Source organism: Myotis nattereri (genome assembly GCF_964212035.1).
Source record: "Myotis nattereri genome assembly, chromosome: 11".
Taxonomy (NCBI): domain Eukaryota; kingdom Metazoa; phylum Chordata; class Mammalia; order Chiroptera; family Vespertilionidae; genus Myotis; species Myotis nattereri.
Window position 1 is genome coordinate 43,964,659 of NC_138086.1, and position 17,008 is coordinate 43,981,666.

A 17,008-nucleotide genomic window follows, 5' to 3' on the forward strand; every position below is an offset into this window, starting at 1 on the left:
AAGGGAATTGTCCTTGGGAATTGAGTGACCTCAATTTAGGACTGAAGATTAAGACAGTTCAGCAAAAGAAACAAAGGAGCTACTGGAGAAACAAAGAAAGCTATTTTGACTACTTGATTTTTATTTAATCTGAGAGTAATTGATGAAGCATGGTGATTTTATTAAGCAGTAGTTTCTGGAAGGAACATAGAGTGAATCAGAAAACTTCCGTTAAATTTTGGACTATGCAAGTGCGAATATTTAAAATGGAGTAAAGTGTGAATATTTATGATGATGATATAGAATTCCCAGCCTTACCGGAATTAATCATGTTGTGGCGGCATAATTGAGTCACTGACATTTTCAGTGCAGAAATATAAATTGCAAGGAAGAAAATTAGAACCATAACAGGAGCAGATTTTTATGGATTTGCTTCTCATTTTTTCTTTCTTTCATTTTTTTTTCAGGGTAAATGGGAAGTTGGTAGCCCTAAAGGTGATCAGGCTGCAAGAAGAAGAAGGTACACCTTTTACAGCTATCAGGGAAGGTAGGTATTTTCTCTTGTTATCTTTGCTTTTGTGTTTGCATGATATCTGTAACTGTTTAAATATTATGCACCTCTGAATATGCTGAGATTTTAAATTATATGGTTATCTCTCTTATTGGAATGTGTAAACTGAAATTTAAAGGTAGTACCTGTTACAATCGTATCAAGTCATGTTAAGTGAAATGAGACCACCCTGCTGCATACTAAGGTGTGGGAGACAAACTGCTGTGTATTGAAGATGAGATGATCACTAACTGATTGAGGAATTTCATATTTCTGACTTTGTTTGCAGAGCTCCTAAGGTACATATTAACCTAGCATTGCTCTATAGTCATGACTTTTAAGGAAAGTCTTTAAAAATGAGGGATTAGCCCTGGCCGGGTAGCTCCATTGGTTGGAGCATCTCCTGTGTACCAAAAGGTTGTGGGTTCAACTCCCGATCAGCTTGTGGGTTTGATCCCCAGTCAGGGCCATGTACGGGAGGCAACTGATTGATGGATGTTTCTGTATTCATATTCTCTCTCTCTCTCTCTCTCTCTCTCTCTCTCTCTCTCTCTCTCCTCTTTCTCTCTCTCCCCCTCTCCTTCTCTCTCTCCCTTCCTCTCTCTAAACATGTCCTCCAGTGAGGATTAAAATAAATATTTTTTAAAAAGGGTGGATCATACTATCTTATTACTAATTTGTATTCTTTCTTGATTTCTTTGTTCTATCCCTTACTACATTTTCTATTGCTTTTTCTTACTGACTTATAGATACCCTTTGCATATGAACATCATTTATGTTGTATTTTCTTCTATTCTGACACTTTTCTAAAAATTCCTTTTCAGTGTAGTTACTTATTACATATAAGTTTTTAAATTTTTATTAAATACAATTGCTCTTTTGCTGTATTACTTCCTGCATAGTATTTCTACACCAAAATTATAAAATATCTTTTATTAGGGGGAACTTTTAAGTTCAGTTTCAGAACTTTTAGTATTAATAGCTTTACCTCGATGACATTTTTGCAAGTACAAATCATTTTCACATAAAACTTCAGTTTATTTTTGTACTGAAGGAAACACAGCTTTTCAGCTGATCTACAGTGAGGTATAACTATCATTTCATTTATGTATAGGTATATATTTGAAATTCTTTTAAAAATATTTGAAATTATGTGTGCACACAGACCCTATTATCTATGGATTTCATTTCACTGTAGTAGTTGTTATATAAAGAGGGCATTGGGTCTGATGAGATTGAAAACTACTGGCTGACATGGAGCAGTGAGTTCCAATTGAGCTCTGGAGAGACAAGGTTAAGAGTGCTATTGAATTTGCTTATGGTAGACCCTGAAAGTTAAGTAGTGGAGAGTGAGAAAGAGATGCCAGGCCAAGAGAGAAGTAGGAGGAAAATGAAACTGAGAGGCAGCCTGCTCTCTGGAGTTAACCAACCTAACCTTGCTGTTGGTGCCTGTTAAGGGACATTACCGGATCCAATTGTGATAGTTGGGCCCATCAATGGGACGTTCAAGGAAGAAGCAGGTAGGGTCCATGGAAGCTGTTGATGAGCTATCTGTTTTTACTGCCTGGATGTGAGGCAAGGCCCTTCCTTGGGCACATGGTAAGTCTTGAGATAAAGTTAGGAACTGCCCCTAGGATTCAGTTCTGTTGTAGAATGCAGGGCTGGCTCTGTAGCTGCGACCTTGTTTCATGGGTTGGAGAGCCTCGGAAGACTTTTGAGCTGAATGTATGAGAAAGATAAATCTGATATTAAGATGTGATATAGTTTAGGTAAGATGGAACCTGGAGGCTGATAAATCAGTCATTCAAAGTAGTGCAGATTTGAAATTATGAGGACCCAGGTTCACTGGAAAGCAGTGACAAAAAATGATAGGTAGAGAAAGAATTGTCAGAGCTAGGTGAATTATTGGTTATAGATGATTTGAGAGGAACATATTAATGGTTTTGAGTTTGAGTAAAAAATATGATGCCAGAGGGAGAAATAGTTTGTGACTGCCTGGAGAACTGCTTTTAAGGCTTTACTGTGTGAAGCGGCTGTTATCCAGGGGCTACCTCTACATTGTGGATTTCATTTCCCAAGGAGTCGTTAAACTCAGAGTTTGACTGCTCTGGAGATCAGAGAATGAAGCAGGGATTGTTGAAGCCTGGAGGAACTGATCACAAAATGACATTGCATTTTCTTTTGAATAAAATACTTAGAGGTTTTCCTAATAAAAACTGACTTCTGAGTGATTTTTGTGGATATAAATGACCCTATAACAAGGAGAAGAATTAAATTCTGGGTCAGTCTTGCTTATTTGTTTCTCTTTTGCCTTCTCATTCCTACCTTTCATAGTCTTAGTTTTTCTGTTATTTATGTGTGAAAACAAAAGCTATCAACAATGCTCATAATCCTTCACTATTACTACTTCTTGAAATCTGTGCACATTAACTCCTCTGTGTGGCTAGTGGTAGAGCTTGAAATATTTAGGATGAAAGTGGGAGATGCTTGCAATGTGTTCATTTTTACACTGATGAGGGAGTAGCATGGCCTGTGCAATTTCCATGCAACTCTTTAATTTTAGTTTGCCTCTTTTCTGCTGTTTTGGTCAATTTCCTTATTCACAAAATGTCAACAGCAGGAAGATTTCAGAGGCTAGCACTGTGCACAGTAGCGTAGTTTTCAAGTGGCTTCTTGCCACTTATAAGCTTACCTGGGTATTTAGATTTTAACACATAATTTTCACCTAAAGTGTAAGTACTTGTAAGCAAACTTAATCTTACCCAGATTTATGTCCAAAGGAGGACTTTGAATTTTATCTCATAGAGCTAAAGTGCTTAATGGCTTCATTCAGGTGCAGGTGCTTTGAAACTCATTCTATCTTTGATGGCAGCTTAGAGAATTAAAGAGCAGTGGTGAGGGCCAGCTTTTCTCTTTTGATTTAAAGTCTTTATTTGATATGGTCATGGTTTTTAATGGTACTCATAAAGAATCACGAGATAGGCTTGAAAGGGAGTAGGTGGAATTTCTTAGGATTTGCCAGCTTTAAAACAACTTAAAAATGTATATTTAAAAAAAGTTTTATTGACTTTTTTAAAGAGAAAGAAGAAAGGAGACGGAGAGAGAGAGAGAGAGAGAGAGAAACATCGATCAGAGAGAAACGTCTATTTGCTGACTCCTGCACGCCCCCTACTGGGGATCCAACCTGCAACCCAAGCATGTGCCCTGACTGGGAATTGAACCAGTGACCTCTTGGTGCATGGGTTGATGCTCAATCCACTAAGCCACACTGGCTGGTTAAAAATGTGTATGTTCTTACTCTGTGATATTATATTCTAGATGTCCAAACATATTTGGGGGCTAAGATTTCCTCAAACAAGGAATGTAAGTGGGTGAACCAATTTGCTCCCTACGTGGATTCTTGAATATCTAATGGTTTTCTTAGGTAAGATTTATGCTGCATGAGAAATCTAGATATCCTAATAGAGAACCATTTAAAATTATGAATAGTAACAATATCAATCAACAATATTTAGTGTGTGCTTACACACTGTACATACACAGCCAGGGCCTAGTCTCACTTAATTCTCACTAAAGGCTTAAGGTGTGCAGTTTCATTATTTCTAGTGTAAGGTCCAGAAAGTAGGCCACAGATGGGCTAAGTCATTCAGCCAAGGCCACAGCTAGTATGTGTGGAGCTGAAAGTTGAATCCGGCCAGTCACACTCCAGAGCCCACACTTAACATTAAGCTATGATAGGGAGATTTTTAAGAAGAAAATTTGAGTTTGTACTGCATATTTGTTTCATACAGAGGGTTACATTATTGCCATTAAATTAAGATAAGCCAAAAAGATAGATTGGGGGGGGGTAGTGAATGTAGGGAAAAAGCTGGTTTATGAAAGTGCGGGTATATTATTCAATAAATATCGTGGGGCGCCATCTATGTAGGGCAAGCCAGGGTCAAAAAGAGTAAAGGAAACAGTCTCATCAGTGTAGCTAAGACACAGTCTAGGCATGGAGAAGAAAAAGAACCCCGTAGTGGTAAGCTGAAGAGTATGGAACTCATTATTTGAATATATTCTTTTTAATGCCTGTTCCAATAGTCCTGTATGCTTTACCCAGCTTTCCTCTCTCTCCCTCTTTCCACCCTTTTCCAGAATCTGAGTCTTTGGTTTATTCCTCAGTTGATTTCACGTGCCCCCCTCCCCCCTCGTTTATTTTATTAGAAGTTCGGTGAAACATTTTAGATTTCTAATAAAAACTAACTTACCCAGGAAGGCAGAGGTAGACAGAAATTCAAGAGGAGATTAAGAAAGACATCTTTTTATGTGGAAACAATTAAACTGCTAGTAAAATGAATAATTGATCCTTTAATCGTTATTTAATTGTGTAATTATAATTTAATTTCATAATTAAATATTTTAATAGCACAGTGAGTTTGGTATATAAATTATCTATGCTATTGATAGTATTTTTATAAAGTTGGTAATGGTATGAAATAGAAAGTAAGGCTGATTTTAATTGAGCCTTAAAAATGTTGGTTGACTGCTATTTGATTTTTGTCATCACATATATCTTACATCATAGCCTCTTTATTTTTGTTGTTGCTTTTTTAAACCACACAATTATTTTTCCTGTAGCTGTCTGACATAATTGCTTATGAAGCTTGAATGTTAGGTTTGATATTTGAGTTGTAATTCAACTGGTAATTAAACAATCTGAGTTTCATATTTTGCATTTCAAGTTTGGGGTATTCTCTTACCTTCCCAGGGCTGTCGTATAAATTACCACAAACTTGGTGGCTTAAAAGAACAGAAATTTATTCTCTCACAGATCTGGAGACTGGAAGTCCCAAATCAAAGCATCAGCAGGACATGCTCCCTCTGAAGGAACCTAGGGGAGAATCCTTTCTAGTCTCTTCCTGGCTTCTGGTGGCTCCCAGCAATCCTTTATGTTCCTTGGCTTACTAGTATTTTAGAATCATTACAATCTCTCTCTGTCATCACAGGTGGCCTTCTTCCTTGTGTTTTTTTCTGTTCTTTTAGAAACTGTAGTTGCTGGACTTATGGCCTACCTTATTACTGTACATGTTCAACTTAGCTAATTATATCTGCAAAGAGACTATTTGCAAATAAGGTTATATTCTGAGCTTCTGAGTGGGCATGGGTTTTGGGGAGACATCAATTTCACCCAACTACCAGTGTGTTTATTCTTGTATTTCGCAGAGAGATTTGTAGGTAATAGTGGACACTGGGAAATGCATGCATTTTGCAAAGCTTAGGAGAAAAGTGGACTGAATAATGGCTTTGATCAAACTTTTCAGTGCTTTCTTTTTACTAAGGGTGCATATATTAGACAAATGGATGCATTAACTTTCTTCAAGCCAATTTTTTCTTTCTTTCTACATAGGTTCTTTTGTTGTTTTGAATTTTTTTTAAGTATTACTTCCCTGGATGATTGAAGGACTCATGAGCTGTAGCTTGCATGGAGAAAGAATGTCAGGCAGGGTAGTGAGTATGACTGAGGCATTGGTAGTTAGGTTGAAAGCGGAGAGAACTGGTAAAATAGAGATCCCCAAAGCTGCTAAGTAGATATGAAATGAGAACAGTCTACTTCCACAGTTCTGTATCTTGATTGTTAGGACTTCAAGCACATTTATTCCAAGACAAAATATAAATTTTGATTGGGATCCTATGCTGTTCTCAAGAGTCTGTCTTAAAAATCCATTTATGCAGTCTAACAATTACATAGCTCTTAAGATCAAATAGAAACTAAATATTTGTTGTAATATATTTTTCTTGACAAGATGATTTTTGAATTTCCAATGTCTGGACACCTTCCTGGCGAGAGAGGAAATCTGCCAGGGAAGTCAGCTCTTTCATTCCCTCCTTTTTCCCTGATCTGGACTCTCTCTTTCAGACTCGAGGAAGCCGAATTGAGAAGGTGGGCACAGATGGGAAGCGGGGGGGGGGGGGGCATGGAGGGGGGCAGAGGGGGACTCCTGGAGCATAAGCTCCTTCCATAACAGAACAGACTACAGTGCTGAGGAAGGAGTGGAGGGCAGCCATCTGTTCCTGTGTTTGTATTTTATCAATGGCAGTATTGTGGGTTGTTTATCATCTTGTAATAAAGTCTGTTAAACTTTCTGTATCTCGATTTCCTCATTTGTAAAAGAAGAATATAAATACTAATAACCTTATAGGATTGTTAGGATATGGCAGTCATTAAACATAAAGATGAGGCCATAAACTAGACATAATCATGGAATAATGAAGGTTTCTTGGAAATAAAGGTGTCATTAAGAAGAATTAAAAATTCAGGAGAAGATTTGGATGGCCATTGCAAGGAAAACTCTCAAAAGAAGATCAAGAAGAGTTATTGTCTCTTACCTTTTTGAGGATAAGTGATACAGCTTCTTTTCATTTTCTTCTGTATGCTTTCTGTTTCTTTTTTTTTGCTTCTTGTCTGTTTTGTTCTCTTTCTTATTGAAAGCATCCCTCAGCTGCCTGGATATCTTGATTGACAGCTCATTGAAGAGTGAGACACTAATATGATGATTGGAAACTCTAGGTTCTTGGGTAGGGAATGTTCTTGTTTGGTGAGCTTCATTGTAGGGTGATGGGGATGAGTTAGATAGTTTTTTTCTCTTCACAGCCCCTCAGATGTCAGTATGTAGAGGTCTTTTCTTGGGAAGAGTCTTAAATTTCTACAGAAGGAATTATTTAAACCGCCTGTGTAGAGGATTTAAATTTGCTGCCCATATCATGGTAAGCGATGCAGTCAGTGGGGGATTCTCACCATTCAACATACAGAATCTTATTGAATCTTCTTATTTTCAGTTCAGGCCATGTGGCTAGTATACAGGGACTAAGATGTATTGAGGTATTTAAGGCAAAAAAAAAATGATGAGGGTCTATAAAAGGTCTTGGCAGTAGGGAGAGATGGATAAATAGAGGGAGGAACTTAGGGGGACACCTGGTAGGGCTTGGTGTTTTCCTGGGCATGGAGTTTGATAGAGATGGAGGTATGCAGAATGATTTCCAGGATTCTGGCTAGAGTAATTAGATAGATAGTGGATCCAATACTAGGAAAAGGACTACAAGGTGGAGGTAGGTATAAGAAGGTAAAAATAGTGAGTGCAATGTTAACATGTTAAGTTTGAAGTCTGATATTCATGTGGCAGTTGTTTATATGGTAGTGCAATTTATATAATAAGTCAGTTGAACCCATACTGGGAACCTTACTTGGCACTTTCAAGTTCATGATCTCATTTAATCTTTCAACATCATGAGGAAGGTTGATGCTATTATCTTCACTTTAGTAATTAAGAAGCTGGGATCTAAAGAAATTTTTGTCCAAAGTCATATAAATAATGATGTGCAGATACAGAGTCAGCTTGGGCCTTCTATCTGTGCCCAGATAAGTGACTCACACATGATAGCCATTTAACACATGTTGATATATGAGTCAATGAATAAGTGAGTCAATAAACTCCAAGTCATTTCTTTTTATTCTCTTACACTGCATATAGTAGCAACCTATATGAGCAAAGTTGTACATAGATATTTTTTAATGCTGCTAAGGAGCAGAAAAGTGAAGTTGGGAAAGCTTCATACAACAAGTCAAAAAATTTTGACTCTTGATAGAAACTGTGCTACTAAGTATGTGATTATGAGTGGGTCACTTAAGGTATTGTTCTTCAGTTTCCTTATCTATGAAATGAAGGGGTTAGACTATCTGATCTTAGAGCTTCATGATTAAAATAATAGTACCAGCATGAATTTTTACAGAGATAAAGGTGTATAATTGTATCATTGGTATTCTTCATACACACATGCTATAATGCAATTTTCATTTACTGTGTTTAAAATATTTCTTTTAAACTCTCTAATAACCCTTTGTGTCTGTCACTGCAAAAATGAACATGAATCGCTTCTGAGCATTTGGCAATTGACAGACAAATATTGTAAATGGGAGATAAAAATCCATGCGTCTCTAGACTTTGATTCTAAGTAAGCTTATGAAAATTGATAAAATTGTTATTCTTTGTAAGTCTGAGTAATTTGATGGTTGTCTGCCAATTGATATCAACAAAAAATTTGCAAGCTGTTAGATATGTGACTTCAAAAACTATGAAAATCATGTTTTCTTTTTATTTCTAATTTTAAAAGTTAGAGTTTTTAAGATCAAGTAACTTTTTCTTGTCTGCTTTAAATTTATGAAAAAACTATATTACACTTTGTTCTCTTATATTTGGAAATACAAATTTTTTTTTGGAAATATATAAATTGAACTATGATACATTTATATTTAAAACATTTTAAGAAGGATTATGTAACTAGCTCTATCTAAAGGCATTTATAAATGGCTAAAAATCTTCATGGTCTTTTTTGATATCTTCTGTGCTAACCTTTTAAAAAGGTTCTCTCATTTAATTCCGACAATAATCCTATGGTAAATATAGGCATCAACATCTCAAAATTATAGAGGAGGAATTGAGGCCTAGAGATAAATTGTGTTATTTCAAACAATTTGCTAGTAAACAGCTAAGTTAGGATTTTTAACTTGGGTCTTTTAACTGAGGTGTTTATTCCAAAGATGACACCTTTTCCCTCCAAAATTTCTTGACTAATTTAGAGGAGTGATGGGAATTCATAACCTATGTATAAATTGCTTATCATGATATAAATGATCATAGCTATTACAAGTTGCTTTATAAAAATACAATCTATTGGCATACATTCATTTCAGGAGGGAAAGAACAAGGAGTAGAGGCAGCTTCCATGCACTGAACTGTGGGCATGGAGTGAACCACAGCCCAGGTACATGCCCTTGACCAGGAATCCAATCTGTGAGCCTTTGGTATACATGCCAATGGTGGCATGCCAATGGTCTACTGATCACACGGGCCAGGGCTCTGTGGGAACTTTTTAAAGATCATTAATCCCATTCTTGAGGGTAACACCCTCATGACCTAATGGCTTTCCCAAGGCCCAACTACTAATACCATCACCTTTGGGAGTTAGAATAACAACATGTGAATTTGGGCCGGTGGAGGGTAGAGATTTGCACAAACATTCAGACCATAACAGGTAGATAGGATTCATACAGGGAAATGACCAGGGAAAGGCTTGCCTGCTAGGGAAGCTGGCTAAGGTAGGAATTATCACTCCCCCCCGCCACCCCCCTCCCCAGCCCCATCACCAGTTTGATTGGCAAAGAGCAATTAGAGCTCTTGATGGTGAATGTATTGGTTGCTGCTTAATGTTTTCTGATGAAAACTCTAGATCAGTGGTTCCCAACCTTTTTTGGCCATGCCCCACCTAAGCATCTCTAAAATCCTGATGCCTCCCCTGTGACATATAATTCTTATTATTCAAAAGGTGAACTCCTATTCACCTGGAGGAAGCCTAAAAGGTCATTAACTTGCTCTAAACAAGCTTCCAAAGAACATGGCATCCATGAAAGAGAAAAATAAAAGAATGAAAGCACAGTTGAAGTACTGAGGAAGAAATCACTAAGAAATTGTTAAAAATAATATGAAGTAATTTGAAAAAATAGCAAATAAAGTTTCAAAACATGTAATAGAGAACTGAAATGCATAAATATGTTATAATATATACTTATATATGTATATAGAACCATAAGAAATGCAAAAAATTTACTGTTAATCACTCATTCTCAAATTGCCCCCCTCAAAAATACAATTCTCCTGTGGGGCATGTGCACCACGTTGGGAACCACTGCTCTAGATGTTCTTGTGTTCACTGTTATTTTTTTTTTTAAATTATTCTCACATTTGTTCCTGTAGCAGGAGTTTCATTGTTGATGCTGGATTGTTAACGTGGCAGGGCGTCTGGGATAAGTGGTGAGGAAAAAACCAAGAGATCACAGATCTATGAAAGAATGTCCTGAAGACTGGGAAAGAGGAGACAGAACAAGATGCTGAAAAAGAAGAATGTGTCTGGTCAAGGGGGATTAGTGAGGAGCTGAGTGTCTTAAGCAAGGGTGACTTTGAGGTTGACAGAACCATTTAGAGAAACAAGGAGGCCAGGAGTAGCAGTAGTTTTAGGGTCCATGTTTGAATAGATGTTTCATATGATTACTTTGCAGCGATAGCCATATATCCCAGTACAAATCACTGGATCAGGATTTTTAGCTGAGAGAAACTTTAGTGATTGTGTCATCTGGCTCCTTCATTTTACGAAGAAAAGACTAAGACCTAGAGAGTTGAGTAGGCCATTTGAACTACCAAGATCAGGCGAGCTCGGGCCTGGAGTGAAAGTTGTGGGAGTCTTTACAATAGCGAAGATGGTTAGGGATCTGGCATGAATCACATCTTTAGAATGCAGCTCTCACCACAGAACGTATCTCATCTTGGTGGATGTGCCAAAAGGATACGTCATTTAGCTTTCTCTGTATTTCTCATTTTCCTCTGACATTTTGGAATGTGGTGGAACTCTTCAAAAGACCATCAAGTAATTCCCATTTCAATTTTGTAAAAAGCAAATTAATACCATATGTGGAGAAAATGCACTGTATAGTTTATCACGGGAAAAGTTTAGAAGTAGAAAGTTAAAGGAAAGTTGGTGTAGGACATTTATGTTTTTTGGATATGTGCCATCTCAATCACATCCCTGAGCAGTATACTCCTAAGAATTGAACTGATAATAGCACACAAAAAAAAAAAAAAAGAAAAAGAAAAAAAAAGCCCTAACAATTTGAACAGGGCCCAAGAAAAAGAATTAAAGGAAATAATAAGCAGGAACTTGGCAGTGGTTCTGTCATCTGTGAGCTGACACTCCTGCCTTCTGTCCTGAAGTTTAGGGCTCATGTGGGTGGGAACCGGCAGGGGCAGTTTTAATGATGACAACTTGGCTTCACAGAAGTACTTACGATTATCACATTTTTTTGATGAAGACTAGGATAAATTTTTCTGTAGGGGCATCATTTTTTTTTTTTTGCCAGATTTAAGGCAGTTTCCATGGTTCTGTTTGTTTATTTAAGATGACCTGCAGAACATTTCCTAAAAATTCTAAATGCATCATAGACATTTCACAAATAGCTGTCTGTGACGTTGCTTTCTAAAGGCCTTTAATTGTAAGCCTTGTGGGAAGAGATACATTTCTACACTCTCAGGGACTTCTAGGGTTGGTGTGGATCTTCTCCTATTATGCTCATACGTTTGGAATGTTGCAGATGGTTGATGGGGGTAAAGGGAACCAGTAAGTCCCTCACCTACCCATTCTGTCCAGCAGATGGTAAACCCACAGGATTGGCCACCAGATAGATTCAAACCTAGGTCCAGTTGACTCTACAGCACAGCTCTTACCCCTAGGACGTGCTGCTTCCCAGAGGCAGGGTCAGAGAGGGTAAGACTTACCCCTCAGTGATTTACTACTTGTTTGGCCCAGAGCCGCGGACCCTTCCTCCACTCTTGCTCCAGATTCCTCTCACAGCCTAACACATGCAGTCCTCTCTAGAAGAATCACGAGCGTGATTAGAAAACAATCGAAACTTGCCTGGCAGGGATTTCTCCCTAACCAGTGAAATCTTTGGAACAGAGATTAACCAGATACTAGACACCCTGTTATTTCATAAGGTGATTAATATAGCAGAACTTGCTGATACCACACATGGTGGAATAATTACTGCAAAAACCCAGTATTTTTGAAGTGTTGCTCTATCAGGGGAACAAAATCAAACTGAAAATGGGAAAACATGGAAGTACAGATGCTTATTACACAATTTCATTTTCAAATGAATGCTTGAAAATGTTCAAAATTGGGGAACTCTGGTAGCTCAGCTACAGCTTGAAAAAGTATACTTCTAGACACATATGTTTCCAGAGACCTTAGCTCAGTAGTACATCATTGCAGAGGATTGTTGCACATATTGCCATTAAGCGGATCCTATTATAATTTCAGATTTACTAAACCATTACAAATAAAGTAATAAAATTATTCTAAGCAAGCCAATGATAGTAAATTTGGTTTGTTAGGAATATATTTCCTCATCTCTGAATTTTATGCATGAGACAGAAAATTACCTGCAATGTTTAATAGGCAAGTCCTGTTTCATGGCTTCAGTCACACATTCATCAATCTAAAAGGTTTTGAGTAAAACAAAATCTTAAAACCCACCAAGAGTAAATAATCAATATTTTTTGTATGTATATCATTTGTTACCCACACTTTGCATATGCTGCATTTTTATTATATATACTATGGTACTTGGAGCAAAAATATGACCAAAGTAATATGTGGATATATTATTTCATTGATTTGATGAAGCTGTATATTGCTTTTGGGCTACATAAAGCATCTAAGCAAATCTTTAAGTATGGTGATGTATTGCTCTGGCATGTGCATGGAGTTGTTAGTGAGAGCTTTATGTGTCGTTGGAGGGCAGTGCATGGCCTTTATGCTTCAGAGATGGAGTATAATGCAAAAGCAAATTTGAGATGATAGTCAAGAGCTCAGATTTTCAAGCCTATAGACTTTTCTTATGTTTATTTTTTTTGTTTATAAGGAAGAAACAGAAGTAATTAGTTCTGTATATGTGACCCAGAGGATATCTAGCAAGCTTTCTTTAAGGCCGACATTTTCAGGATCCAGTCCTTTCTGCATGCATGCACGTGAATAGATACATCAATGCACCCCTGCAAATTAAAATCTCATTTTAGATAACTCATGTTTAATAAGTGTGATTCATGTTCTTCATTTCCCTGATGGGTGTGATTTTTTAAAAAAAATTCATAGAAATAAACATGTAGGAAACTGTCATCTTCTTAATTGCTGTGGGCCCCCTGAGTTCATGGAATCACTCTTAGCTATTTGTGACCCTCAGAGAAGAAAGAGAAGACATTTCTTCAAGGTTTTGAATAGCCGTTTATAATATTAATGTAGACAGCCAGTCTTTTGAGGAATAGTAACCTTCCCTCAGTAGGCAGAGGAGGACTTCTAATGTGTAACATTTGCCCTTTCTCTTAAGGGGCAATGAAATTCCCTCCTTTGAGATAATGTTGGTAAAAGAATAATTTGATTAGAACTCAATTAAGAAAGCCAACACAGTAATTCACACATAGGAATCAATTAATGTTGTATAGAATTTTTCAAGTAAAAACTGGAATGTTTTCCCTTAAAGATAAGTAGTGACTTCCACTTAGCAAAAACCAATCAATCACCTTTTCAAATTCTTGGTTATCCTTAACTGTATTTTGTAATTTGACACTGTGCTGCTGCCACTGAAGAATTGTATGACCCACTGCCATATTTAACTGGCCTGTATTGTATTTTTATTTGTTAAATCTGGCATCTTGAAGTCCTCTCTCTTCTGTTTCCTCCTCTTTCTATTTTCTTTGCTCACCCATGGACTTGGCTCTCTTCACTTCCTCACCCAAGTTCATCTACCCTGATGTATTAGCTGTCACCTCTCTGTGCTGTTTTCCCAATTCACATCTCTAGCCTGGACTATTTTAGCCCCCAAATTCAGACACCTTAATATAACTCTTATTGAATGTATTGCTACTATCTGCAACTCAACATGACCAAACTAAATTCTATTTTGAATTCCCTGGACCAGTGATCCCATTGCGTTGAAGGTCAACATTAAGAAATCAGTTTTGTTTTTTTTTGTACTGGGGTCATGTTATGTTAGACTCCTCTGTCTCCTCATGAGTAATTTGTCAACATTGTCGAGTTTTCATCGAAATGGCTACCACTTTTGTCCCTTTGCTCTTCCTCTTTATTGCTGTTTTCCTGTCCAGGTATAAAGTGGTAAAAGTGCCTGAAATGGTGTCCTTTCTGAATCCCTCTAATTCACTGTTCCTCCTTTCAAAGTCCTCATTAAGCACAATTTTAGGTTGGATTCTCTGGAAACAGACTTGGAGGCAGAGTTGCAGGCAGGTTTATTGGGGAAGGGGGTGGTGCTTTAGGAGATAAACCTTCTGGGAAGTGAGGAAGGCAGGATTGGGCAGAAAGAGATGTGGACCTGCAATGAAATTGTACCTGAAGCCCCTGCTAATCCTGCAGAGCGTTCTAGAGCTGGAATGGGCTTTCATAGTTGCAAATCAAGGCAAAGAGTCAGACCCTTATGCCCCCGTAGTCTTTCTCGAGGCCACTGATGTGACCCATTTCAAAGACCCCCTACTCTCCTGCAAGGCTACCCTTTGCTCTGTAACCACCGTGTCAGTCCTTTCTGCCTCCTCAAATGGCTCTGAGCAAGTCAACCCCATGAGAGGAGGCATGAACTTGGGGAAGGCTTTCCCTACCAGCAAGGGCTCTTTTCAAAACAGGACACAGCTGTGGAGCAGCAGCCAAGGGATGGGTGTGTTGTCACTGAAGAGGGCGGCTCCACTATAGTCACATTCAACATTTCAGTTTCTTGTGTAGGAACCTCTCTGTCTGCTTGTCAAGTGTTTGCCCTGATGAGTCTAGTGTCCATATATCAACTTGCATAGTTATTACAATATTATTGCCTATGAAGGCTACAATGGTTACTGCTGTGGTGACAACATGCTGGAACAGAGAGGATACACATTTCCAGATTTTTGAATGCCCTGGACCAATGATCCCATTATGTTAAAGGTTATTTTGAATGCACAGTATTTCAGTACAGATATCACATAGTAAGTGCTTCCAGCATGTTTGGGAAATACAAATAAATAGAAAGAAGCAATCCTTCCTCTTCAAACAAATAACACAGAATTACGTGAAAAACTAAACAATTTTATGGTCATATATTAGCATGTAGTACAAAATCTTTCATAAATACAAAGGGCATTCAAAGTAACTGAAGGTTCTTGTAAGATGGGGTTTGTCAGGAAAGGCTTATGTTAACAGTGGTAGTTGTGCCTAGAGCTGAGTTTTTTTTTTTTTAATATATATTTTATTGATTTTTTACAGAGAGGAAGGGAGAGAGATAGAGAGCCAGAAACATCGATGAGAGAGAAACATCGATCAGCTGCCTCCTGCACATCTCCCACCGGGGACGTGCCCACAACCCAGGTACATGCCCTTGACCGGAATCAAACCCGGGACCCCTCAGTCCGCAGGCTGACACTCTATCCACTGAGCCAAACCGGTTTCGGCTAGAGCTGAGTTTTTGAAAATGAATCACAATGACAGACAACGCTGATTCTTTATGGACTCTTGAGTTGAGCACTTGAGTTCCTGCTTTGTATGTATTATCTCATCTAATCCACAGAGCTATCCTGTGAGGTGTAGCTCCTGGGATTCTTTATTTTATAGGTGAGAAAAACCAAAGCCTTAGTGAAGGAGTGTGGGTACATCATCCTAAGAGTGAACACGGTGTTTGTAGGGGACATTATTAAAATTGTTTTGGAACCAGTTGCTCTTAGAGGAGCCGTGATTCAGTTGGGTAATCAATAATCCTACCTTTGTCCTCATAAATCCCAGCAAAATAGTAACTCATAAGAGGTAGACTGGTGTAGCGGAAAGAACGTGAATGTGAAGAAGAACGGTTTTCAACCCCCGGCCACTTGTTAGCTGCTGTGTGTCCTTGGAGAAGTTATTCAACTAAGCTGAGTGTCTGTATCTTTAAAAAGGGTCGAGAAATAATGTACTTTGCCATTTTGCTCTATATGGCTACTATCACCATCTCCTGGGTTTATGAGGTTGTCAAGTGCTATAAAATAAGTTATTTTTTGTTAATAGTATAAGTAATAGACATGGTAATGATGATAATAATGTAATGATAGTAACATGGTGTTGATGATATAATCACAGCAATAATCATAATTTAAAATAGACAGTAATGCTTTGCGTCAGATGGCCACAAAGATTGAACTGTCCTTTGCTGGCAATATTTCAGATATTTACTGATTAAGTTGTTTTGGTAGATTTGCAGTTTATGCCCTTTTTGGCTCAAACAAGCAATTAAATTCTCCTCAGGAAATCATGAAAGGTTACCTGTAGTTGAACAGCCTACATTGCGGGAATTTTGGCTTCAATTCAAGATTCTTGGCCAAATGAGCATCTGAATCACTTGAGGCCTATTCATAAAGAGTAGGGTTATGGACATAACTGAAGTTTATGTACTTAGCTAAAGTGACTTGAGTTTCATGGTGTTGCTGGGAGATAGAGACTGTGCTTCTATACTCTGTACTCGGATTCACAGCCTGAAATGCAGCCATCTGCAGGTCTGATTGTGTTTACAGTGTAAGTGAGCACCTGACTTGGGCCGGAGCTTGCTAATTTAACGGAGGATGCCTCCAATTCAGCAACTGAGGTTTATGAAGGGTTCCTAGGGCACGCCCGGAACATTTTTGTAGAAATGAGAGATAATGGCAATATTTTAGTCATTTGCAAATCATCTCTTTAAGTGAAATGCTTTACAAAAACCACTAAAACCACAGCATAATTATATCTAAAAATTAAATTCAAGTACTCTTAGAGGAACTAATTCAGAGCTAGGAAACATTCATTTCAGAGGTTCAGTAGTCATTGCCTCGGCCTTTCTTGCTGTGGTATAAGTAG

General features: G+C 37.9%; 1 protein-coding gene across 2 annotated transcripts in view; it reads left to right on the forward strand.

Annotated features, from left to right (window-relative positions):
• Window positions 1-17,008, forward strand: part of CDK14 (cyclin dependent kinase 14) — a 526,114-nt gene that overhangs the window by 177,466 nt on the left and 331,640 nt on the right. For both annotated transcript variants that reach the window (XM_081102330.1, XM_081102331.1), the window contains one exon: window positions 447-526. In XM_081102330.1, the coding sequence (XP_080958456.1) occupies window positions 447-526 (80 nt within the window). The remainder of the gene's footprint in view (window positions 1-446; window positions 527-17,008) is intronic.